The 26,118-nt window shown below is 36.3% G+C and overlaps 1 protein-coding gene across 1 annotated transcript in view; it reads left to right on the forward strand.

Moving 5' to 3' along the window:
- ANO5 (anoctamin 5) overlaps positions 1-15,287 on the forward strand; it is a 43,632-nt gene extending 28,345 nt beyond the window's left edge. Inside the window, exons 11-15 of the mRNA XM_008055202.1 lie at positions 1,421-1,551; positions 3,581-3,786; positions 5,354-5,532; positions 7,238-7,343; positions 15,066-15,287. Of these exons, the coding sequence (XP_008053393.1) occupies positions 1,421-1,551; positions 3,581-3,786; positions 5,354-5,532; positions 7,238-7,343; positions 15,066-15,287 (844 nt within the window). The remainder of the gene's footprint in view (positions 1-1,420; positions 1,552-3,580; positions 3,787-5,353; positions 5,533-7,237; positions 7,344-15,065) is intronic.
- Positions 15,288-26,118: the final 10,831 nt, after the last annotated feature.

A 26,118-nucleotide genomic window follows, 5' to 3' on the forward strand; every position in this document is an offset into this window, starting at 1 on the left:
TTTTAAACTTCTACATTTAGATCTTACAATTTTTTTGTCAAATTCACTTTTAAGTACTTTTAAGTGCTATTATAAATGATATCTTTTTTAAAATTATATTTTTAGATATAATTTGTGTTGTGGGCATACAGGAATGAAATATATTGATATACCTTATTATTTCTGATAATTTATATCTAACTTCACTTTGACTTCCTATGTAATTATATCACTTAATAATCATAGATATCTTCTCTTATTGTCAATTCTTTAGTACTTTTTTTTCTTTTTTTCTTTTTGTATTGGCCAAGATCTCCAGTAGAATATTGAGTGTGATCATGTACATTTTGTTCTTGATTCTAAAGGGTATGCTTCTGACTTTTTCCTATTAAGAATGATGTTTGCCTTAGGATTTTAGATGAGATTGAGGTAATTTTCTTCTGTTTCTACTTTTTTTTCATAAGCAGTTTTTTTGTTGTTTTGTTTTTGTTTGTTTTTGAGTCAGCATCTTACTCTGTCACCCAGGTTGGAGTGCAGTGGCACAATGACAGCTCACCACAGCCTTAACGACCTAGACTCAGGTCATCTTTCACACTCAGGCTCCCTAGCAGCAGGGACTACAGGCAGGAGCCACAATACCTGGCTAAATTTTTTGATTTTTTTTAAGAGACGAGGTCTCTCTATGTTGCTTAAGCTGATATCAAACTCCTGGGCTTAAGTAATCCTTCCACTTTGGCCTTCCAAAGTGCTGGGATTACAGATGTGAGCAACCACTCCTGACCTATAAATAGGTGCTAACAATTACTTAAAATATATAAAATGCATTTTTCTGCATCAGCTGAGACAATTTTATATTTTTTCTTTTTAACTCTGTCAATGTGATCAATTATATCGATAAGGTAATTTTTTAAAACTTTTTATTTCTCAAAGTAGTTCAGCATTATCATGATATATTATCTTTTTGAGTAGTATAAAATTTAGTTGGTTAATATTTTGTCAGTGTTATAGTTTAGTGTTATTTTCATGTTATATAAGCCTCTAAATTTCCTTTTTCATACATTTTCTATTATAATCAATTTCTTATTTTCTTGAATTTCCTTCTGAATATTATGGCAGAGTGAAGGTTAGCAAATGATCCTAGTGGTGACCTTCTCCTCTGCTAGCTCTGTAACAGAACTTTCTGAGCAAATATATTTTTGCAAACAGAGCCAGGGTTGTCTTATTTTCTTAAACACCCTAATAAAAACTGTTGCCCTCTGAATGTGTTATGCAAAGAACACTAGATTTTTATTTGGACCTTGATCAGAGTCATATTTCTCCTTGCTCTGTGACTTTAGGTTATTTAACCTCTCTTTCTGTCAATGTATAGATTTAACACTCCAATTCTCTGATGTTTTCCTTTTTGCTTGTTCTCATGTGTGTACTTTTATCACTTCTACAGCTTGGCTTTGAACTGGTGGAGACGCCGAAAAAGTCGAACCAACTCTGAGAAACTCTATAGTCGATGGGAGCAGGATTATGACCTTGAAAGTTTTGGATCCCTTGGGCTGTTCTACGAGTACCTAGAAACAGGTAATTTTAACCACTGTTCTGAAACAGAGTCAGCCTAAATAAAATAAATAGTTCTTCATCTCTTATTATTTCTTTCTGTCTTGCATGTAGTGGGTGTTCAATCATAGTAGGTCAAATCATTGAATTACTGATGAAAAGATGGAAGAATGAATACAGAGAAGATTGATTCACTAGCTTTCTGTCCCCATCAACATAGAATTCTGAATAAAGTTTAGTTTCAGACCCCAGTCTTAGAGATATACTTCCTATTGAACTCTATATCCAGTTAAATGTTAATATTTGTGAACCAAATCAAGTAAAAATTGCTTTTAACACCTGCCTCAAATGAGCTTTGATGGCCATTTCTCCTTTTGTTTGTTTCAGTGACACTCAGGGAGAGAAAAAGTTGGAAAACATTTCCAGAGTCTGACATGCATGTCCTTTATGTCAGGCTGAAAAGGAGAATAGGGTCAGTTGTGTAAGGGAAACCCAAGCTGAGCACCAGAAATGCCTAAAATGTTTCAGGGTTAAACAGAAAAGAAACCTTGAGGTGAAATTTTAGGAGAGATTGTGCTGGGGATTGTTTCTGTAGTCTATTCAGTTCCACTCAAGCGACTTTCTCTGTTTTGCTTGAGGAATTAAGAAGGATGTTTCTCTTAACTTAGGCCATACAACCATGATAGAATAAATGAGATGACCCAAAATTGTTCAAGATTCTCCTGTTTAACATATACATGTGAGGCATGAGTTAAGTAGGTAAATTTAGGACAAATAAAAGTCTATTTTATATAGCTCGTTGTAAAATTAGATAACCCTTGCTTTATGAGGTGATGAGCCTGTAATTTTTAATAATTATATAAGTTTCAAATGAATCTGTACGCACATGCATCAGAGATTACTACCAAAATTAATAGATTAAATCAAGGTTTCATTGCAAGATTCACTAGCATTCATTGAGACACAACTGAGAGTTAATTTATTCTGGAAACTTTGCATGCAGTATCTCTAATCTTGAAACAATTCTAACATTATTTGATATAATTTATGTTTGAGGATTCTGAAACTTGAGACTGGTTAATAAGTTTTCTCTGCACCACAATGATTTTCGGTAAATATCTGAGAGTTGATCCAGAAAATCCATGCTGCTTCTACATAATATCTCCTTTTCATTTTCTATCTCTCAGTTCCATAGAGATAGCAGGAAAGGAGGGAGTCAGAACACATTTGCTCACTTGATAACGAGGCTGATTCAGTCTATGAGAGAAGCCGAAATCCAGAAACATTTGAGATTTATTTAAGATAGAGGACTAAGGCAAGATTACTTCCTCTTTGTGGAAAGTCATTCTTGTATCTTTCATTTTTTTCTTCACTCATATAGGAAACTGTTGGTTGCATTAATTATTTTTACCCCAAGCACTGTGGAAACAACAGAACAAAAATGAGGAGAGAAGTCAGCTTACAGAGGTGTAGTCCACTGTCAAGTATTAATGAGGAGAGAGAATAAAACATATTTAGAAAGGTATCTACATAGTACAGATCCGGACTTTAGCAAATACCTTTTTCTAGAAAATGTGCATTTCCTTTACTCATATATAATGCAGGCCCCCTCCAAACACACACACACATGCTGGCTACTGGAAGCATATAAATGAATCAGTCATTACTTCTGACCTCAAAAAGTACATAGTTTAGCAAGATAGAAAAGATTGCTTACCCCATGAATATACCAATACAGGTGTAAAGTATAGGCCAGCATACATCTAAACTCAGCCTATAATAAAAGGCAAAGGAGAACAGAGTCTTACTTCAGACAAACATACCCCAAAAGGAAGAACAAGGAAGGAATTCAGCTATGCATACCCAGTTTCTCCTTGCAATTCTAGTGAGCAGATATGCCACTATACCTCCTGTGTGGACAGATAGAACGAGGCCGGGATTGTTTTCTTTGGAGATTTATCCAAAGTGAAGACAGTCACTGGAGTTGAACAGGGTGTCCCCCTTTTTCTCCTTCACAGTAATGAAATTGTGCTTTATTTTTCTTTCTCTGCAGTTATTCAATTTGGATTTGTTACACTATTTGTGGCCTCTTTTCCTTTGGCTCCTCTTCTTGCTCTCATGAATAATATTGTAGAGATTCGAGTGGATTCCTGGAAACTGACTACTCAGTACAGGAGAACTGTAGCTTCTAAAGCTCATAGCATAGGAGTTTGGCAAGACATTCTCTTTGCAATGGCTGTCCTATCAGTTGCAACAAATGTAAGTGGATCTGTTTTAGTGGGCAACTTTGTGTTTTATTTTGTTTCCTTGGGGATGAGGAGATATGAATGATGCTTGGTTCAATCTTTGTTCACAATGATTTCTTCATGCTGAAAGTACATAAAAATAAAACTTACCTAAACTTTTATTCACTATCCAGTATGGAGAAACAAATCTGTGACATGCAAACTTTCAGAAATGCAAGGTATGCTCATGAAAATATCATGACACATCTTCATAGCCTGTGACAAAGTAGAAAATAAGCAGTGGTATAAAATATTTGAATAATAGAACTAAAGATTGATTGTACTTGAATTTGTAGACTACAGAAAATTATACAACATTTACTTGTTATGCTTATGGAGTATTTATCTTATAATGATAAGAAAACTAAATTCCCAAATGTCGAAATTTTACACTGCATATTTATCTACAAAAATTTTTTAAAATTGAAGTTTTAATAAGATAATAAAAAAGAAATTCTAACCACTTAACATGAATTCTAAGTAAACTTTGAATAAGAACAAACAATTGAAATTATAGAGAGAGCTTAATTTTAATGAAAATCTATAGGAAAGAGCTAAAACCTCTGTTACAGAAAATTCCATAGCCATAAATATTTTCAATTATTAATAAAATAAGACAGAAAAAATGGTTGAACATGTAACTTAAGACATTAAGAAAAAAATGTAAAATAAATCAATAGAAAGTAATAAAAATAATAATCAGAAATTAGAAAACAAACAAAAAGCAATATAATTGTCAAGTAAATCAAGAGTCAGTTTGTTGAAAAGGCAAAGCGGAACTGAAAAAAAAAAAAGAAATACTGCTATGTACCTATTTATTCCAGTAAATTTTAATATTTATTTGAAAGGACCACTTTAAAAAATGAAATTTGCCAAATGTATTCAAGAAGTGACAAAAAACTTAAATGGACCATTAACTATAAAGTAATATTAAATGCGTTTTAAAAATGTACCACTAAAAATGTATATGCTAGAGCCAGATGACTTGTAAGTGACTTGTTCAACCTAGTAGAAACATACTAGTTATATTATCCCATCCCATGGAACCAAATACTCAAAATAACTGCAGTGAACTGTGAGAAATTTACAAGCACATGGTCTTCTGTCTGTCCATTCTCTCCCTATCACCCTTCTACACACACACACACACACACACACACACACACACACACACACACACACACACACACAGAGTCCTCCTGTCTCATGGAGTTGATCCAGGCAAGTGAACTTGGTAAAGGATAGTACAGCTGTGTTATGAAGCAACAGGAAAAGTAAGAAATAGCAAGACCTGGTGGAAAGAACAAGGTTTTGAGGTCCATTTTTCTACTCAGCTGCTTTGTCTCTATGAAATCTTGGAATACTAGTCACACACCATTTTTGAGCTGTTTTGTATTGTAGGCCAAAGACTCTCATATGAACACAATTTATAATAGTATTTTAATTATTTTCCATCCATATGGCTTATGGGACTGAGAGGTATACAAATCAGACATTTTTAAAACTCGACTGGAAGCTCATGTTCTCTCTTTGTTCTTCAGGCTTTTATTGTTGCATTTACATCAGACATCATTCCGCGTTTAGTTTACTACTATGCCTATTCAACAAATACCACGCACCCTATGAGAGGATATGTGAATAACAGCCTGTCCATATTCCTGATAGCTGATTTTCCAAACCAAACTGCACCTTCAGAAAAACGAAGCTTCACCACTTGCAGGTTTGTTTTTGTTTAAGATCCAATTTTGCCCTTCACACATATTTATTAAGTTATCCATCCCCTTTGTGCTTTTCCATGTAAAGGATTGATTTGGGGCAAAAAAAATTCCTGGATAAATAAAATGCATCAACTCTGGGATTTACATATTGTCTGATCCTGGTTTGTAGAGGTAGACTGTCAGAAAGTAACAGAATATCATAGGTAAAAATAACATCAGTTTTGAGTTGTTTCTTATTTGCTAAATTTTTCAAAAGGATTGCTCACCAACAAATGCCCCTTGATCCAAAAATTGTGATATCTAGAGATCACACAGCATGATCATGTTATATGTGCATTTAACTTACTTGGATTTTACTATGTGTCCCCTAAAAAGAGCTAGTGAGACAGAAGTAACAATATAATAATATAATCAGTTCATGAGCCATCTCACTAAAAGTGTTTCTTCTGTGTACTGAATGTGAAATCAGGTATGTGATTCCATACAGAGATGTTTCCATACTCAGCATATCCAGTGCTATGAGAATCTTTTAAGGATAGAATTTAAAGATACACACACACACACACACACACACACACACACACACACACACACACACCCCGTTTCATCTGTTTCATTTGGGGATCCAGCAAAGAAAGAGCAAAATGTTTGAAGACAGACAGACGAAAACATTGTTATATCTTATATTTTAATACTGATAAATCACAGCCTAGTGTTTAAGAGCTTGATCACTGGTGTCAGATTTCTTAATGTCATCACTTCTTGTCTGGACTAAATCTTTGAAGAATGTCTTTACGGTGCTCTTGTAGAATAGAATAAGCTCACAAATGTAAGCATTTAGAAAACTCCAGCCGGGCTTGGTGGCTCAGCCTGTAATCCTGTGCCTTGGGAGGCTGAGGTGAGTGGATTGCCTGAGCCCACGGGTTCGAGACCCGCTTGGGCAACATTGTGAGACCTCATCTCTACAATAAATCAAAAAATTAGTTGGGCATGGTTGCACGTGCCTGTAGTTCCATCTACTTGGAAGGCTGAGGCAGAAGGATTGCCGGAGCCCAGCAGGTCGAGGCTGCGGTGGCCGGGAGCGGTCACTGCACTCCAGTCTGGGCGACGGAGTGAGACTCCAACTCACAAAAAAAAAGAAAAGAAAAGAAAAGAAAACTCCAAAAAGGTAGTAAGGAAAACAAAGGAATACAAAGTCAGAGCAACCAAGAGAAAATAGTTTCAAGAAAACAGAAATGGTCAACAATACCAAGCTGTATTCTTAAAAGGTCAAAAATAAGATGAGGATTAAAATATTCCTTCAATTTAAGGACAGGAGACAATTGGTTTTGGTGGAGAGAGGGACAGAACCCAGTGTATTAAGGAGTAGGAAAAGAGGAAGGAAAGACAGCAAATTTAGACAACTCTTTTGAGAAGTTGTTTTTTTAAAAGCAGAAGAGAAATTGTACTTGTGTGTTTCCTGATAGATCTATATTACACATAAGCAGCATAATACAGCCATGACTTTATGTGAACAAGAAAAACAAATGTTTCAGAATGTCATTTGTCTTTCTACGACCTGATATTTGTAGTTGACTAGAAGGGTCTCTTAAGAAAAATAAGTTGTACTGTATCTGTCTAGTTAAAGCTATAGCTAATTTGTGTGTGTGTGTGTGTGTGTGTGTGTGTGTGTGTGTGTGTGTGTGTGTGTTTACTTTCATTTTTCAGGTACAGAGATTACAGATATCCTCCTGATCAGGAGGATAAATATTTTCATAGTATGCAATTCTGGCATGTCCTTGCTGCCAAGGTGACCTTCATCGTAGTTATGGAAGTAAGCTCTTTTTCACTTTCATTTCAACTACTCTCTTGCTTTAGGCAGATATTTCTAAAGGTATCTTCTTATCCGAAAGCTAGCATTATTTCAATAAATTGTTTTGAAGGAAGTATTGTTGACATTAAAAAAAAGCATCTTGGGGATGTTCTCAGCACAGTGGGTTATCTATTGTTTATTTACTGTTGTTGAAGATGCCCTGATGACAGAAAAGGAGATAAATGCATGGCTATTCCCTCATGGTCAGGCGAAGGGGAGATAACCCTGATTTTACAGAATATCTATTAAGTACTAGTTCTAGAGGCAATTTTAAGTCATTATAATCTTGTAAATTAGACGTTACTACTCACCTTTGTAAAAGGAAGCCGAGACTTAACAAAAGTAGGTGATTGGCTTAAGGCTAACCAGCTAATACTAAAGTTCTATTTCAATGCCAGATATGTCTCACTCCCAAGCCTATGCTTTGCCTACTATGTTATACTTCTTCTCTTGTGAGATATCTGGTGGAATTATAAGGATGAGTAATGAAAGAAAACATATCCAATACAAAGGCAGTATTTGACTAAGTTTCAAATTGGGTGCCCCAAATCATAAATCAGGAAGACCAATAAGGGGTAAGTAAATAAAAGTTAAAAGTAAGGCATTTTTTTCCCTGTGGTAAAGTCCATAATGGAGATTTCTAACCCAAGCACATGAAATTCCAAACAGTTTCTTATATCATTTTCATTTTTTTAAAAAAAATAGTTCTAAATGGCTTTTTTTAAAAAAAAAAACAAAACCAGTTTTATATAATATGCCTCTCTATAAGGCAAAGATTTTAATTTTTTAAACTCATTTTTCTAGTAATTACCTGTGTGTTCAGTTAAAAATTCCAGTGGGAGCCGGGCTCGGTGGCTCAGCCTGTAATCCCGCACCTTTGGGAGGCTGACGTGAGTGGACTGCCTGAGCCCGCGGGTTCGAGACCCGCCTGGGCAGGTGAGATCCCATCTCTACAACAAATAAAAAAAAAATTAGCCGGGCGTGGTAGCATGCGCCTGTAGTTCCAGCTACTTGGAAGGCTGAGGTGGAAGGATCGCCGGAGCCCAGCAGGTTGAGGCTGCGGTGGCCAGGAGCGGCCACTGCACTCCAGTCTGGGCGACAGTGAGACTCCAACTTAAAAAAAAAAAAAAAAATTCCAGTGGGCCTCCAGAATGTTAGGTCAGACCTACGGGGGTGGGGACAGGGAGAGGGTGTCTGGTCTGTGATCCGATGCCATGCAAAAGATGCAAAGGATTGCACAAAAATTAGATTGGAAAATATAGTTTATTTGGAAAGTAAATTAGAGAAAGAGAGAGAGAGAGAGAGAGAGAGAGAGAGAGAGGAGATTCACCTTCTCAGTGTAGGGGAGGGGACCAAAGCTAAGAAACATGGTGACCATAGCTCAAAGAGCCATGGGGACACACCAGAGTTTAGCAAAGCAATGGCAAATGGCTGCTTGAATTTGAATGCCTTTACACCTTCCCTTTGATGGAGTTATTGGGCGGTGATCTTCTTCATATCATCATGAAGAGCAGGTAAGCACAAGTGCTTTTTTAAAATTCTTTTTAAATAAAATTTATTTATTTATTATAAAGATGTGGGGTACAATTAAGGGTTAGGTATATAAACACCAATCATGCAGGTGCCCATGTTGATGAAGTAGCCCCTCCCTCCCCTAGCAATTTTCCTCAACTGCCAGTCCTACCCTCCCTCCCCTGACAGTTTTCCACTACTGCCAATCCCTTTCTTATAGCATTATAATTGTTCAAGGTCACTTTATGAGTGAGAACATATGGAATGCAGTTCTTTGTTTCTGTGATAAATCACTGAGTACGATCGACTCCAAATCCATCCAAGTTGCTGCAAAGTCCATATATTTGTCCTTCTTTATGGCTGCATAATATTCCGTTGTGTATATGCACCACATATTTTTTATCCAGTCGAGCTTCGATGGGCAACAGGGTTGGTTCCCTGTTTTTGCTATTGTGAATAGAGCTGCAGGTGATGGATGGCAGGCAGATGGGTGGGCTAGTCACAGAATTGCTGCTGTGTTGATGGGGTCTGTGTCATGAAGATCAGGAAGAGCTGATTAGGTTAACTTGTTTATAAAACAAACTGGGGAAGGGGTCCTAAAACAATTATCAATAGCTACCTCTGAGAAACTGGTTCTGCCCTTGGCTAGTGATTAGAGTGTACATTAAAGTTAACTGCTAGAAGAACAAAATCAAAAACTTCACAGCAACCTGGATGAACGTAGAGTCTATGATACTGAGTGATCTTTCACAGAAACAAAGAACCGAGTATCACATGTTCTCACTCATAAGTGGACCTTGAATAACTGTTGTAATACTATAAGGTAAGGATGACAGCAATGGGAAACTGTGTGTGGGGGGGTGAGATTGGCAGTAGTGGAAATCTGTCTGGGGAAGCGGGGGCACACCTCATCAACAAAGATACCTGCACAATGAATATTTGTATACCTAACCCTGAATTGTACCCCACAATTTTAAAATAAAAAAAGTTAAAAGTTAAAAATAAATAAATAGGTAGTAGGACATTGTGGTGAGGGCCTGTAGTCACAGCTACTCCAGAGGCTGAGGTGGAACAATTGCCTGAACCCAAAAGTTTGAGGCCGCAGTAAGCTGTCATTGTGCCCCTGCACTCCAGCCTAGGTGGCAAAAGTGAGACCCCAACTCTAATAAATAAATAAATGCATACATACAAACAAACATACATGAAACTACAAAATGAAAATTCATCTGCAAAATGATATTGTTTCACCCTACAGAGGGAAAGGACATAACATGGAGTCAATATATCCAATGAGCAGCCATTTTAACATTTTTTCCCAGTCTGTGGGCTGTCTCCCTGTTCTCTTGATGGTTTCATTAGCTTTGCAGAAGCTTGTCAGTTTGATGAGGTCCGACTTGTCTATCTTATCTTTTACAGCATGGGCACTTAGGTTTTTGATAAGGAATTCGTTGCCAGTTCCAATTTCCATGAGTGTCTCCTGCATTTTCTAAGGTTCTTACAGTTTGAGGTTTTACGTTTAGGTCTGTGATCTATTTAGAGTTAATTTTTGTGTTTGGGGATAGATAGGGGTCCTGTTTCTATCTTCCGCATGTGGTCAGCCTGTTTTCCCAGCACAATTTACTGAATAAGTTCTCTCCCCAGTGATTGGTGGTGGAGGCTTTGTCAAAGATAAGTTGGTTGAGAAACTGAAGTTTTGCTTCTGGAATCTCAATTCTATTCCGTTGGTCTGTATGCCTGTTCTTGTACCAGTACCAGGCTGTTTTGATTATTGTAGCTTTATAATAAAGCTTAAAGTCTGGAAATGTGTTATCTCCTGCTTTTTTGTTTGTTTGTTTGTTTTTGCTGATGATTGTTTTGGCTACTCATGGTCGTTTATCTTTCCATGTGGATTCCTGTATTGTTGTTTCTAGATCTGAGAAGAATGTTGCTGTAATTTGATGGATATTGCATTAAATCTGTATATTGCCTTAGGTAGAATGAACATCTTAACAATGTTGATTCTTCCAATCCATGAGCATGGAATATTTTTCCACTTGTTTGTGTCATCTTTGATTTCTTTGAGCAGTGTTTTGTAGTTTTCATTGTAAAGGTCTTTAACATCTCTAGTTAGGAAGATTCCAAGGTATTTCAATTTTTTGTGGCTATTGTGAATGGAATTGTGCTTTTTATTTGGGTTTCTGTTTGTTTATTATTGGTGTATAGAAATGTGATTATCTTTTGCACGTTTACTTTATTCCCTGAGACTTTGCCAAAGTCCTTTATCAGTGCAAGGAGGTTTTTAACAGATTCTCTTGGGTTTTCAAGGTATAGAATCAGTTCATCTACAAAAAGAGATAGCTTGACTTCCTCTTTTCCTATTTGGATACCCCAGATCGCCTTCTGTTTTTTTTTGTTTTTTTGTTGTTGCTGTTTTGAGTTGGAGTCTCACTCTGTCTCCCAGACTTGAGTGCAGTGGCCAGTGGCCACTCCCGGCCACCAAAGCCTCAACCTGCTGGGTTCCAGTGATCCTTCCACCTCAGCCTTCCGAGTAGCTGGAACTACAGGCGCGCACTACCACGCTCGGCTAATTTTTATTTTTTTATTTTTTTTTTTATTGTAGAGATGAGGTCTTGCCAAGTTGCCCAGGTGGGTCTCGAACCCACGGACTCAGGCAATTCACTCACCTTGGCCTCCCAAAGCGTGGGATTATAGGCAGAGCCACCGAGCCCGGCCTCGCCTTCTGTTCTCTGTTTGCTCTAGCTACGACTTCCAAAACTGTGTTGAACAGGAGGGGTGAGAGTGGGCATCCTTGTCTTGTTCCACTTTTCAGGGCAAATGGTTCCAATTTCTATTTGGCAGTATGCTGGCTGTGGGTTTCTCGTAGATGACTGTTACTATTTTGAGCTATGTTACAGCTATGCCTAGATGTTCTAGGGTTTTAATCAAGAAGGGGTGCTAGATTTAACAAAAGCTCTTTCTGCATCTAATGATTTAATCATGTGGTTTTTGTTTTTACGTCTGTTGATGTATTTAATTAAGTTTATGGCCTTACAAATGTTGAACCAGCCTTGCATCCTGGAGATGAAGCCTATTTGGTCATGGTGGATGGTTTTTGAGATGTGTTGTTGAATCCGGTTTGCTAGGATCTTGTAAGAATTTTAGCATCTATGTTCATCAAGAATATTGGCCTATAGTTCTCCTTCTTTGTTGGATCTTTGCCTGGCTTGGGTATCAATGTCATGTTAGTATCATAAAATGGCAAAATTTATTTATTTATTTATTTATTTATCTATCTATCTATCTATCTATCTATCTATCTATCTAGAGATGAGTTCTTGCATGTTTCCTAGGCTGGTCTTGAACTCCTGGGCTCAAGCAATTCTCCCCCGATCAACTCCCATAATGCTGGGTATACAGGTGTGAGCCACTGTGCCTGGACCTTTTTTAGGTTTTGAGATTAATTTTCGACTTGTACTAGAGCAGATCTTGCACACACCACACACACACGCAAGTATTTGTGAACATGTGCACAAACACAGAGAAAATTGAGTTTTCCCCTAGCTTTCAATTTAGTTAAAGCATAATTTTTTGTTTGTTCAGATCCATGATTTCTTATTCTGGAATTCCAAACCTCAGGAAACAGAAAACGTTTTAGTAACTTATTTAGTAGCAGTACCTGATCTGCCATGACTTGGGACTGTTATAGCCTTTATTTATTCTTTTTAGAGTGACAGCTGCAGAAATAATTGTTTATTACAGAGTGCTGCCTCAGATACTGCTGACAAATGGTTTACACACTAATTTATATAATTTTAACATTTAACAACTCTCAACTCTGAAATATTTCTATCCATCAGAGTTTTGAATAAGAGATTACAGATAATACAATAGTCAAGATTTATAATTTATGACTTCATAAATATTATAATTATAAATATACATTACATCTGTTAAATACAGAAAGTACTCTGAGTATATTTCCCTTATTATGATTTTGTTTTTCTTTTCTTTCTCTGTGTCTCTCATTTCTTTATGACTTTATCACTTTTTCATTTCCACATTTTCCATCAGAAGTTTAGATCACTTTTCAGTCCAGTAAATTACATAGGGTATTTTTTGTTTGAATTATTATTATTATTATGATGATGATGATGATGATGATGAAATCATCCCAGACTCCAGGCTAGTGTCATCCTTGAACTTCTCTTCACCTTTTCTTCTGTTGAGGATATTTTCTGCAGTCTATGTTCCTTCCATTTTCGTTTGCCAACTTATTTTGGTGAAGCACATCTTCCAGTAATTATTTCAGTGAAAATGATGGGCAGTTCGTTTTTGTGAAATTAAATATTGGACATTTATTTTCTTTTCTTGTATGTGATTACTTGGAATAAACTTAATGATTGAAAATTGCTTTTTTTCAAAAATTTTAACCAACTTTAATTAGACACTCCTGAAGTTTTGAAGACATTGCTCCATTTTGGTTTCACTTTTGGTGTTGTAAAATGCAGTACCATTCTGAATCCACAGTCCTCGTTTATGATCTATTTTTAAAAATCAATATGCTTTTATGATTCTCTCACTATTTCCCATTTTATGAAACACTACTAAACAGTTTGTTGCTATTGGACAGTATTCATTGCTCTGAACACTCACTGAACCCCTCATATCGGAAATTGTACTTACCCTTCAAGTTGAGAAAATTTGCTTGTATGGTTTCTTTGATAATTTTTTTCTTTATTTATTTTATCTCTCTGGGACTGCTATTATTCAGACATTACACCTCTGGTGTGAAATTCTGATTATCATTTATGTTCTCGTCTGTGAAGAACGTTAGTATCTATCTATTTTTAAATTTACTTTTTGTTGTGTTGTTGTTTTCCTGTCTGTATTTCTTCAGAATTCCTGGTTGTGTATTTCATTCATTTTCTTTTATGCTAGAGACTTTCCTAAATATTTGAAGATTTTTGCCCATATTTAGGAGTGAGGCAGTGAAAAGCTGATTGATTATAAGCTTTTAGTGCATACAGAAGTGTTATCACACAATTAGTTTCAGTGTAGGGTGATAAGGTAGTGTGAGTCAACCTTTTCATTGGAGATTTACAAAATTTTGATATCTATAGTTGAACTTTCATTCACTAGTTATTTTAAAGGAATCATAATCTTACCATTCAGTACGCTGAATTTCACTTATTTAGCACTTTTGTTTTTATTTGCCTGCTTTTTGTTTGTTTTTTTGACTTGGAGTCCCACCAGTCTTGCCAAGGCTGGAATGCAGTGGCATACTCACGGCCACCATAGCTTCGACCTACTGGGCTCAGGTGATCCTTCCATCACAACCTTTCAAGTTGCTGGAACTACAGGCATGTGCCACCATACCCGGCTATTTTTTAAATTTATTGTAGAGATGAGGTCTCGCCAAGTTGCCCGGGCTGGTCTCGAACCCATGGGCTCAGGCAGTCCTCTCACCTTGGCCTCCCAAAGTGCTGGGATTATAGGCTTGAGCCACTGTGCCCGGCCTTAGCATTTTTGTTTTCAGGATGGTTTTACACCTCTGTCTTCAGTTATATCTGGTGCCCCTGAGTTCACAGCTTTCTGGTATACTTTCTGCAGATAATAAACTCTTCAGCTGCCTCTAGGGTAGGGTACCCAAGGAGATAATACCTGGATACCAGTGGGAGAGAGGCTCTGAAAATCCAACTGCTCTTTATACCAATTTTTGACTATTCCTTTTGTTTTCAACTGCACCCACACCAATGCCTTAAAAAGTATTTAGTACTTTCTTTCCCGAACTTTTCTGAGGAGGTAAAACAAAGTTGGCTCTTCTCCTTTTGGTTTTCACTATCAACCAGTTGAATGTTTTAGTGCTGTCTTCACTCTTCTGAGCTGAATCCTTTACAAACGTTTTATCAGATTTTTCAGGAGGAAGAAGAGGTAAAGAGTATATTCAGTTATCATGTTCAGCTGAAACTTCCCTTGTGACATATTTAAGTATTTTTACTTAAAATACGTGTACTTAAAGTATGTCTTTTTTAAATGTTGGTCTTGTTCTAGATTAGGAACCATATTTGTCGAGAGCACAGTTTATTGAATGAGTGGAATGATTTGTAATGTGTGAAAACACAATGTGTGAAATGTCCTGCTGAACATTTAACCCTTCTAACCCTGTCTCATCTTCCTTTGTGTTTTCTCTAGCACACTGTGTTTCTACTTATATTTTTGTTGACCTGGATGATACCCGACGTTCCCAAAGATGTTGTGGAGAGAATCAAGCGAGAAAAGTTAATGACTGTCAAGATTCTCCATGACTTTGAGCTCAACAAATTAAAAGAGAATTTGGGAATAAATTCTAACACATATGCCAAGCATGTCATGATTGAGGAAAACAAAGCACAACTGGTGAAATCAACAATCTAATCAGCATGATGATCAAGCAGTTAGTGGTCTGCCTCATTTCACTTTTTTTCTGGGTTTAGGACCAGAGGCCAGAAGCCATGTGTCAATTTTACTCTTTCTTTTTCTTATTTTTTTATCTCAAAATTTTAAATACAATTCTATAAAGGCCAACTTTGTAATGTTGGAAAAGTATCACTTCCCTGATTCTTTGGCTGAGTCCTTTCCAGATATTGTTTTCTGAAGCACTGTTAGTGAGTGTTGAGAGTACATGTAGAATCTGAATACTGGGAAATCATGGAGTGTTGCAGTTGAGAAACAAAACAAGGGACTCGGGTGTGCCATCACTTTCCCCTGCATCTAACCACTTTCATGGTCTTCTCTTGGGTTATTTGATATCTCTTTCCCATCAAGAAAAATATTGGGACAAAAAGAAAAAGAACAAAGAAGCTAACTGATGCCACATATATCCTGTCATCTTAAAATATGCAATAAGTAGCCAAAAATCAGGTGACATAAGAGAACACACATGTTAAAGAACTCATGTAGCATAGCAGGGGTTTCTTCCTGAAAATTGTCCTGAAAAATGTTAAATTTCCATCAGAATCCCAGATGATCCTTCCTGGTAAATGCAGAATTCATGTTTTTTCAAGAGACATCTTTTGGGTTTCAACAACAACAACAACCAAAAAACTAACAACTTTGTTCTTTAAGATAGCATTTTGGTAACAGTAGTTTCAAGACTGGATGGTCTTGTCTGGAAAACAACATTACTAAGATGTTAAATTGTCTCAGGCCTTCAAGTAAAGATATTGTAGAGAAGTACATGCGTTTTCTTCGCAGTTAAAGAATGCAAGACAATGTATATTGATTAATTTATTTCCCTTAATTTAGAATATTGTTAAATTATTTTTTAAAAACCACTTTTCTTCTTGAATGCCTGTTTCGCATCATAAAACCTTTTTGAACACTATTTGTATAAGTTAGGTAAAAGTTGTTTATGAAATGTTATACTTTTGCTTTAAAACAATCTCAAATCTTTTAATGAGTTTACAACCTTTTCTATTGATGCATCACTTTATACAATGCTCAGTGCCTTGTTCCTATGCCTCTGACACACAAAAAGTCATACTGCTGGCTGTTGATTTGATGTGATGTAGTATATCAAATGTAAGCTTGTTTTAGAAAAATTGTCAATGTAACAACCACCACAGAGTTTAACACCAAAAAAGTATCAACCAAGTAAGAATAAGTTGATGAACTTGATACCTAAGTGAAAAAATGTGTTGAATTATTTCTCTCAAATTCAGTCTAGTGGTACATGTGCAAAAATTTTTGCTCTTCTTTCATTAAAAAAAATACTACATATGTATAAATGTGTATGTGTGCACACACACATATAAATTACCACTAGAGTGATACAGTCCAATGTAGACATTATTTGAATCTCTAGTTTCAAATTACAATTCACTTCCAAAAGAACAGTGTTTTTTCATCATGTACATAAGAAGAAATATTATCTTAAGAATTTTTAAAGAAACGTTCATGTATCTGATGCTGATAAATTTTTCATGGCATCCAGCATGAAGTACATAGCAGATGGTATGAACTACTGATCGATATTAAGCCTTTACAACTGGAGATTATGGATTTTATAACTATGAGAGGGTTACCCTATTTTCAGCAGGACTGATTTGTCAACTATTGGGTTGATGTTATGAACATTTTAGGGTAATTTGAAATAACCTCATTAATGAAAGATGATTTCGTAGGTGGAGGAGATATATTTCTTTCTTGAGAAAACCAGTCATGGTTACCATGAAATAAACCACAAATGCAGTAACTTTGGCTTACCAAATCAAACTCTGCATTACTGCAATGTCGTACATTGCACACAGCTCACATTGCTTCCTTCCTGGGTGCTGATAAAAATAAGGAAGAGCATGGAAATTTGTTTCTTGGATATAAACTTTAACATTTATAGCTTAAACATATTTATAGAGCTAGAGTATAAGATAAATAAAGACACACAACTCAGAAAGTTATTTGTATACTGCAATTTTAAGACAAACCAACTCTGTTGGATTTCTGGAGTGTATGGAGAAACTAGCAAGGGGAGAAATCGTTTTGAAGTAAATGATTTCTATGATTGATAAATATTTCATTTTAAAAGTCTATTGACAAATACTTTGTATTCATCTTTAAATTTCCTACCAAAGTTTATCTTTGATTTACAGATTTTAAAATGAAATGCAGGTATTCCTCACCTTCCTGAAAGTTTGCTAATGAAGAATGATTCAGATAGATTTGTCATATTTTATTAAACCACTGGTTATTATGGGAGGGCTGAATTAAGAGCACATGATCACCAAATATCAGTTGATATATACCAGCATGGCAGTTGATTTTATCCTCTAATCAAACTCATAGTCATTTTTCCCCCCTCAGAAATGTAGCAGGGAACATTTGAGATTTTATATGAAATAAAATTTTAAGTGGAAAAGCCACACACAAAAAATACTTAACTATTTTAAGTGTTTTCTCTCATCATTGCCTTCATCAATTTTTCTTTGCACACAAAAAGCAAAATTCACTCCAGAACATTTATGTTAGAGGAATCCATAAAGCTGCATCTCCTGATGCCTCCTGGCTTTAATGATTTTCTTTTAACTAAGTCATTAAGCAAGTTAACAAAGAGGAGGAGAAGTAAAAGAGGAAGGAGGAACAGGACTGGGGGAGGAAGAAGGAGAACGGTGAGGGGGAGAGCGAGGAGGAAGAAGGAAAGAGAAAAGAGTTCCTTCCTTATGAATCCCATGAATCCCGTGTTTCTAGGGAAGAGAGAAGTGTTTTGAGGAGGCTTGGCGCAGTTGTGGATGGTAAGAGGCATGTCTCTTTCCTGGGCCGTTTAACAGAGGTGAGAGAAAAGTGAAAAAAATTTCAAGCTGGCAACTATTATCTGTCAAAAGTAAAACTTAGATTACAAAGTGATTTTGTAGTGTCAGAGTCATGGACCTCTGTGGACTGACTCCAGTTGAAAGTAAGGAAGGTGAGGAATTTGTATTGCTCATCCAAAAAGAGGATCTAGCCGGGCTGAGTGGCTCAGCCTGTAATCCTGCGCCTTTGGGAGGCTGAGGTGAGTGGATTGCCTGAGCCCGAGGGTTCGAGACCCACCTGGGCAACGAGACCTCATCTCTACAATAAATAAAAAAATCAGCCGGGCGTGGTAGCGCATGCCTGTAATTCTGGCTACTTGGAAGGCTGAGACTGAAGGATCGCCAGAGCCCAGCAGGTCGAAGCTGCGGTGGCCAGGAGCAGCCACTGCACTCCAGTCTGTGCGACAGAGTGAGACTCCAATGCAAAAAAAAACAACAAAAAAAGGATCTTTTGTTTTGAATGAACCTCTCTCTTATTTATTTTTAAATTGCTTGTAGTTATTATGTAAATGCAGCATATTATTTATGAAAATAGCACAAGAAGCATCATTGACCTGGCTTAAAAGTCTGCCATAATGAATAATTATAACTATTGTGTTATGATTTTTCTAGACAATTTTTTGTTCTTACGCATACAAATTCAAGTGTACTATTTATTTCTGCATTATGGAAAGATCGAAACAGAAGTTAAAAGAATAGTGTGGTTTAATTTGTGTGAGACACCTTTCTCTGCCTCAAAAGGTTTGACTAATATCTCTCATGCATGAGATTACATCCTCTATTATAAACTCAAAAAATATTTGCTCTTTTTTCTTTTTTTTAAATTTCTTCCAAGATTTTATTTTTATTTTTTTTAGGTGGAGTACATGTGAGCACACAAAGTTATCTTAAGTAACATGTACATGACTCTCAAAAGAGTCAAATGCACACAGTGAATATAGTAATACTTAATTTAAAACTACATTTTGGGCATAAAGTCAATTTATTCTTACATTAAACGGTCGATATAATTTTTTGAGTTTGAGTTCTCTTAAGATTTTTTTAAAACCGTTCTGTGGTTTTTGCTTAGAAACATTAAATGTATATGTCTAACATGTTTTAGCACATGAAATTACACATTTGGCACATTTAGAGATGCAAATTCCTGTAAGTAAGAAGCTGGATTATTCAGAAAAATTGGCAGTTAGTAATTTTTGCTGTTTTATCTCCTTATTTTTTTCTACTTTGGAATATGGTAAGTGTGAACAGAAAGGCTCAAAGAAAAAAAATAGTATGTCGACATAGTTTCCTCCTCCCCCTTTCTTTTTTTCTAGTCTCATTTTTTCCAAAGAGAAATTCACAACAGCTTTCATCAGAATTATCTGGGATGTTTGCTAGAAGCAGGCATCCCTAGGTCTTATCTCAGATCTCTAGAAACAGAGTTTCTGGGAGAGATGCTTTAAAAAGATCTCTAGGTTACTTGTTGAGGAGTGATAAGGCTTATGTGAATTTCATAAGATTCCAAATTCCTTAGCTTAAAGCATGTATAAACTATAAAGTGACTGTCAAATATCATCATTCCAGCTCAGTAGAGAAGTGTGTCAAGGGATGTAGAGTCAAGATTTCCAGCTTTATAGAGTTACTCCAACCCTGTGGAATGTAAAAGTGGTTGAAATCTTATAACTAAAAAGTCCTAGACCACCCACAGACCACTCTCTGTGTGCAGCCCAGGATAGCTGGTAATGTGGTCCCACAAAATCTTTTAATGCCATGTGTATTTATTTTTTTTGAGTTGGAGTCTCACTCGGTCACCCAGACTAGAGTGCAGTGGCTGCTTCCGGCCACTGCAGCCTTGACCTGCTGGACTCCAGCAATCCTTCCACCTCAGCCTTCTGAGTAGCTGGAATTACAGGCATGCGCTACCACGCCTGGCTGATTTTTTGATTTATTGTAGAGATGAGGTCTCGCTGCCCAGGCGGGTCTCGAACCTGTGGGCTCAGGCAATCCACTCACCTCAGCTTCCCAAAGGTGCAGGATTACAGGCTGAGCCACCGAGCCCGGCTGTCTTGTGTATTTTAGTGTTTATTTTCTTTGTGACCCCATGTGTAGCTCCATTTTTGAAGTTCACAATCACACCTTAATCATGACATCGCTTTTTGGCAGCACACACATGTGTGAGCAGCTGTTTTCAAAGCACACAAAGGGAAAAATTCGAACAAATATTTCTGACCAACACCTTGAGAACTCACTAAATGCTGGAGTCCAGCTCCAGGAGAGAGTCAGGGCTTGAGACGGGGGAATTGGGAAGTAGTAAAAAAGAAAAGACAAAAACGACAGGAATCCTCTTCCTGGGGAGAGCTCAAGACTCCGCCAATTTTTATTTATTTTTCACAAGCTTACATAGGCTTTCCACTCAGCCCTGTATCCACAAATGTATCTTATGTTGCTAACCAAATGCCCACGTACATCCTTTTTGCACTCAATAAGGTTGACCTTTAACAATTTCAACCACAGATGGTGTTTTTCTTAGGTAAAACATTTATGAACATCCTGGTTTTCTTCCTAACTTTCTCATAACTATTTACTATTCTAGGCCTATAATATCCTTACCCTATAAAACTAAACCTTAACCCTAAGTCTTATTTAACTTACTTACTACTATATATTTATTTCTATTAATCTTATTTCTATCCTTATGTCTCTATATTTTCTTAACTATCACTTATACTATTATATATCTCTTGTCTTACTAGTTTATCTTATCTTACTATCTTATTATTAATATTCTAAATTCTATCTTCATTAAGCTACTTATTTAATCCTAAAATATCTTAACCTATTTTTTATCTCAAACAGTTGTTTTCCACCAGCTCTCAGCTGGGGTCTGTTGTTTATGAGGAAGTGGTCGACTCGTTTTTCTCAGCCTCCGCTGTTACTGAAAAACATCCTTACACACTCTAAGGGGCACCCTTTTTGCTGCAATCTCACCTCCATTATGCCGATGCATAATTTTTGCTGTCAAATGCCATCATCCATTTGCGCATCTATTATCTCAATTAAAGAGGGAACATTCTCAAGCCTATGCACGCAATCCTTTAAAGTTAGGGAAGGTCTGTCAACAGGATCCATGGGGCTTTGCCTCCGTCATGGCCGCATTTTACTGGGGCCTTGCTCCCAGCCACCGTTTATCCTGTTTTCAGGTCCCTTTTACCTTACTTTTACTAGTGATTGAGGCTCCCAACAACTAAGGATTTAGATAAATGTTCAGGAACCACTTATGAGACAACAATTGGTATTTGCTTAGGAAGGGATTGGCAGTAATGGGGTGCTGCCCAGAGAGGAAGGGGCACATAATATCACTAAGGGTACCAGATCCTAGACCAGGGGAAGTGAGGACCAGTTGGTGGCCCAAGCTTCACCTGCCTGTAGACACTACTCATGTACCTAACCCTGAATTGTACCCCATATCGTCACAATGAAATAAAGTAAAAAAAAAAATTGAGACCGTTTTCATCAAACCAGACATTGATAGATTAGTTTTACAAAAAGAACATCAAATCTCCCATGAGTTTTATATTGATATCCTTTTTCTAAACTTTATAATAAATATATAAAAAGTCTTAGTTTATATATATATATATAAAAACTAAGACTTTTATATATATATTATATTTTAATATATATATATTAATATATTATATTTTATATATATATATACACCAATTATATAATTTATGTATGGTTCAAGGCAATTCTTCTTTACTCAATGTGGTCCAAGGAAGCCAAATGTTTGGACACCCTTGCCCTAGACCTTTAGTCTCTACTAATTAAAAAAAAAGAGCTAACTTACATATATTTGCTTTTACCAATATATTCAAGGGAGCTTAAGTGCAGACTGGTCAGAAATTAAAGTGAATACATCAAAATTCTAAGTATTTGATAGAACAGATTACCAGCTGTGGTTTAATCAAGAAAGTAAAACTGCTATGAATATTACGGAATGAAAGATTTATTGTAGAAAATAAGCCTTTGAACTTGTGGAAGGAACTGGACAGTAATGACCGGCCATGAAGATTCAGAAAGAGAAAAGGCACCTTTCAGCTCTCCTGAAACACTGACAGGCGATAAACTGGAGCTTAGGGACTTCCAGGGCCTGATGTGAGACTGGGAAGGAAAGCTAGTGAGAATCTGGGGAGGGGCTACTTCTGTGTGGCCACTGCGGCTGTGAACCTGTAGCCAAGTCATGCATGGACTTGGGATCCACTGCTGGTCAAGAAGAACCGGAAACAGTGGAAAAAAGTGAGGACAGGGTAGAGCTCACCAGATGCCCTTTTGCTTGTCCTTTACCATATCTGTCCTCAAATACCTGCAGGAAGAAGTGGCAGCTGCTTCTCTTCTGTCTGCCTCTTTTGCAGATCTAACCTGACACCAGGTAAGGAAAAGACTTCTGAGAAATGCAATGTCAGCTTCACTAATATGTCACAGTACAAACTATACCATCCAGGAAAAAATTAGTCATGATATTGATTAGCAAAATAGATTTATTCTGCCTTCATAAAATGTTGTACTCACAACTGAAAAATAGAAACGTTTTTGCATTCTGAATATTTACAAAATCTGATCAAATGCCAGGCTGTAAAAACAAACAATAACAACAAAAGCCAGAAAAATTCAAAGGACTGAAATAAACTGATAGTTTTCTCAGTCCACAATAAAATAAATTAGAAAAAATAAAAATATAATAAAAAGAAAACTAGGAAATTTATGTAACAAATTTTGAAATAACTCATGAACCAAAGAAGTAATCAAAGTGACATTTAGAAGATAATTACATGAAACCAAAAGTATTGCAATGCTCAGGTTTTGTGGGATTCCCTGAATACATCTTGTGGTGAATTTTGGAGAAATGCAAAGCCTTTAATTAGGCTACTAGGAGAAAGAAGAAAAACAAGCTACACATCTAAAGAAGTCAGAGAACAGCGGTAAAACAGAAGGATAAATTTAAGAGGATAAGCTAATAAAAAAGCATTCAGAAAACATTATTCTCAGTGAAAACATTGAACTCAATTTCTTTATAACCAGCAAGAATAAAGCACACTTGCAGCATTAATGGTTTAAATTTTGTTGAGCTTTGTAACTTTGAGAACCACTAGAAAAATCGGGTAAAATGTTTGAAAAATTGAAAGTATCAGAACATCCCAAGACAAAGAGGTCTTATAGAACCAGTAAGTAGGAGAGGAGGTAACTAGTTACCTGTGACTAGCTAGCTGTTTTGGTGGCAAGTTTTCCTCTTAAGGAAACAAGTTTCCATAAGCAGAAACTATACCTGAAAGGAAGAGGTTCAGCTGAGCTTTCTTTTCTTTTCTTTCCTTCCTCCCTACCTTCCTTTCTTTCCTTCTTCTTTTTGTTGGAGTCTCACTCTGTCACCCAGGCTAGAGTGCAGTGGCACAATCACAACTCACTGCTGCATCGATCTGCCGGACTCAAGCAATTCTTCTTCCTCAGTCTTCCAAATAGCTGAAACTACAGGTGTGTGCCACCACACCCAGCTAATTTTTGATTTATTGTAGAGACGGGGGGTCTCACCAAGTTGCCCAAGCTGGTCTCTAACCCTTGGGTTCAGGTAATCCTCTCACCTCCACCTCCCAGAGTACTGGGATTATAGGCGTGAGCCACTGTGCCTGACCCAGCTGAGCTTTCAACAAACTTAGAGCATGAGGTGAATCCTCTCTTTCTCTCTCTCTCTCTCTCTCTCCAATTTACTTTCTAAATAAACTATATTTTCTAATAAAAAATTGTGAAAATACATACTCCAGATGAAGAGAATATATTTCCAAAATAAAAGGTTTGTGCCCAGAATATATGAAGTTATATAAATCAAATAAAAAAGACAGCTGTCCCATTTGAAAGTGTACAGCCATTAAAAAAATAATATTGTAATCATGTCCTTTGCAGGAATGTGGGGAGTTAGACAGCGTCATCCTAATTGAACTAACTCGGAAACAGAAGACCATTGCCCTGCATGTTCTCACCTTATTGTGGGAGCTAAATGTCCACAAAGATGGAAATAATAGACACCATTAAGGGGAAGAGGCAGAGAGGAAGATCAACATTCAGAAATTACCTGTTCGGTACAATGCTCCCTCTCTGGGGAATGAGCCACCTCGACCCAGTCCCCGCCACTGCACAACATATCCATGTAACAAACATGCACTTGTACCCCTGAATCTAAAATTAAAGAAAAGAAATTCCAGTGAGTGTAACAAAATAAAATTGCAGCAACACCACCAACAAAACAACTCCACAAAAGTGGGCAAAAGAATTTAACAAGGCATTTAAAGAAATAAAATATATTTTAAAAATTTTAAAAAGAATTTGACAAGGTAGTTCACTGAAGAGGTTATCCAAAATTCCAATAAAATATGGAAATATTCAACATCAATACATACAAGAGAAAAGCATTGAACCACTACATATATCCTGTTAAACTGAAAAATATCGAAAGGAATGATAATACCAAGTGTTGGAAAGGATAAAGAACAAATGGAATTTTCTCATACACTGCTAGTGAAAGTGAGTATTGTTACTACCACAAAAATTGGTGTGAGCTACTCGATCTAAACACAAGCTTACCCTATGATCCAGCAATTCTTAAGTTTTTATATCCAGTAAAATATATATATATATTATATATATAAAAAGAATGTCCATAGTAGTTTTATTCATAACACTTTGAACCAGATAAAACCAGCTACACCACAATAGAGAATTAAGTTGTGTCTTAGTCATTAAATGAAAGACTAACAGCAATGAAATAATGAAGTGCCAATAAATAAATTTCACAGACACTGAAAGAAACTAAGCACAAAGAAATACATTTGCATGACTAGTGTACATGTGTTTTATGTAGAAAGCTTAAAAAGAGGCAGCACTTAGCAGATGATAAAAGTCAGAATAGCGGCTACTTTAGGAGAAGTTGGGAGTATTTATGAAGGAGTTTTTTGTGATGCTGGAAAAGTTTTATATTTTCATTTGATTTGTAGGCACATACGTACACACATAAGCGTAAATTTATCAAACTGCGATTCATTTGTCCACTACTCTATGTAAGTTTTACATCCAGAAAAAGTGTGGAAAATATAACCAAGGAATGGCAGAAGAGTTTTAAAACACTCACTTTTCTGACAAAGACATATCCACAATGTAGTTTTGGAAACCATAAAAAATTTATAAAGGAAATAAAGACAACTCATTAAAAATGGACCACAGACTTGAACACACACTTGAAAAGATATTTTCAAGTAACCAATAAATATATGAAAAAGTGCTTGACATTATTAGTATGCAGATAAATTTAACATAAACAATGAACTAGCAAAATAATAAAAATGTAAGCCTGTAAATTCTCATAACATTCTATTTCTTGACCTGGGCATAAATTAGTCAGATGTATTCATTTTGTGATAATTTATCAAGTAGTACACTTATGCTATGTACATTATTCTTGTGATATTATGCTTAAATAAGAAATTTGCTAGGAAGAATACAATAATTGCTGCTATGAATGATGTAAGAGATAACAACTAAGTAAAACAAAAGCAAAAACAATGACTAATAAAAACAGGAAAGGATTCAGTAAGTCTGTAGGATATAAGATTATTCAGCCTTTACATAACCATAACCATCTTGTTGTAATGAATTTTAAAGCCTTATTTACAGTAACAACATAATTATTAAGAAATGTGACCCAGGCTTGGTGGCTCAGCCTGTAACCTGCACCTTTGGGAGGCTGAGGTGAGAGAATTGCATGAGCCGTGGGTTCAAGACCACCCTGGGCAACTTGGCGAGACCTCATCTCTACAATAAAATCAAAAAAATTAGCTGGGCATGGTAGCGCGTGCCTGTAGTTCCAGCTACTTGGAAGACTGAGGTGGAAGGATCGC

Source organism: Carlito syrichta, unplaced genomic scaffold (genome assembly GCF_000164805.1).
Source record: "Carlito syrichta isolate Samal-C Ts95f unplaced genomic scaffold, Tarsius_syrichta-2.0.1 Scaffold301773, whole genome shotgun sequence".
In the NCBI taxonomy this organism is placed as follows: Eukaryota; Metazoa; Chordata; class Mammalia; order Primates; family Tarsiidae; genus Carlito; species Carlito syrichta.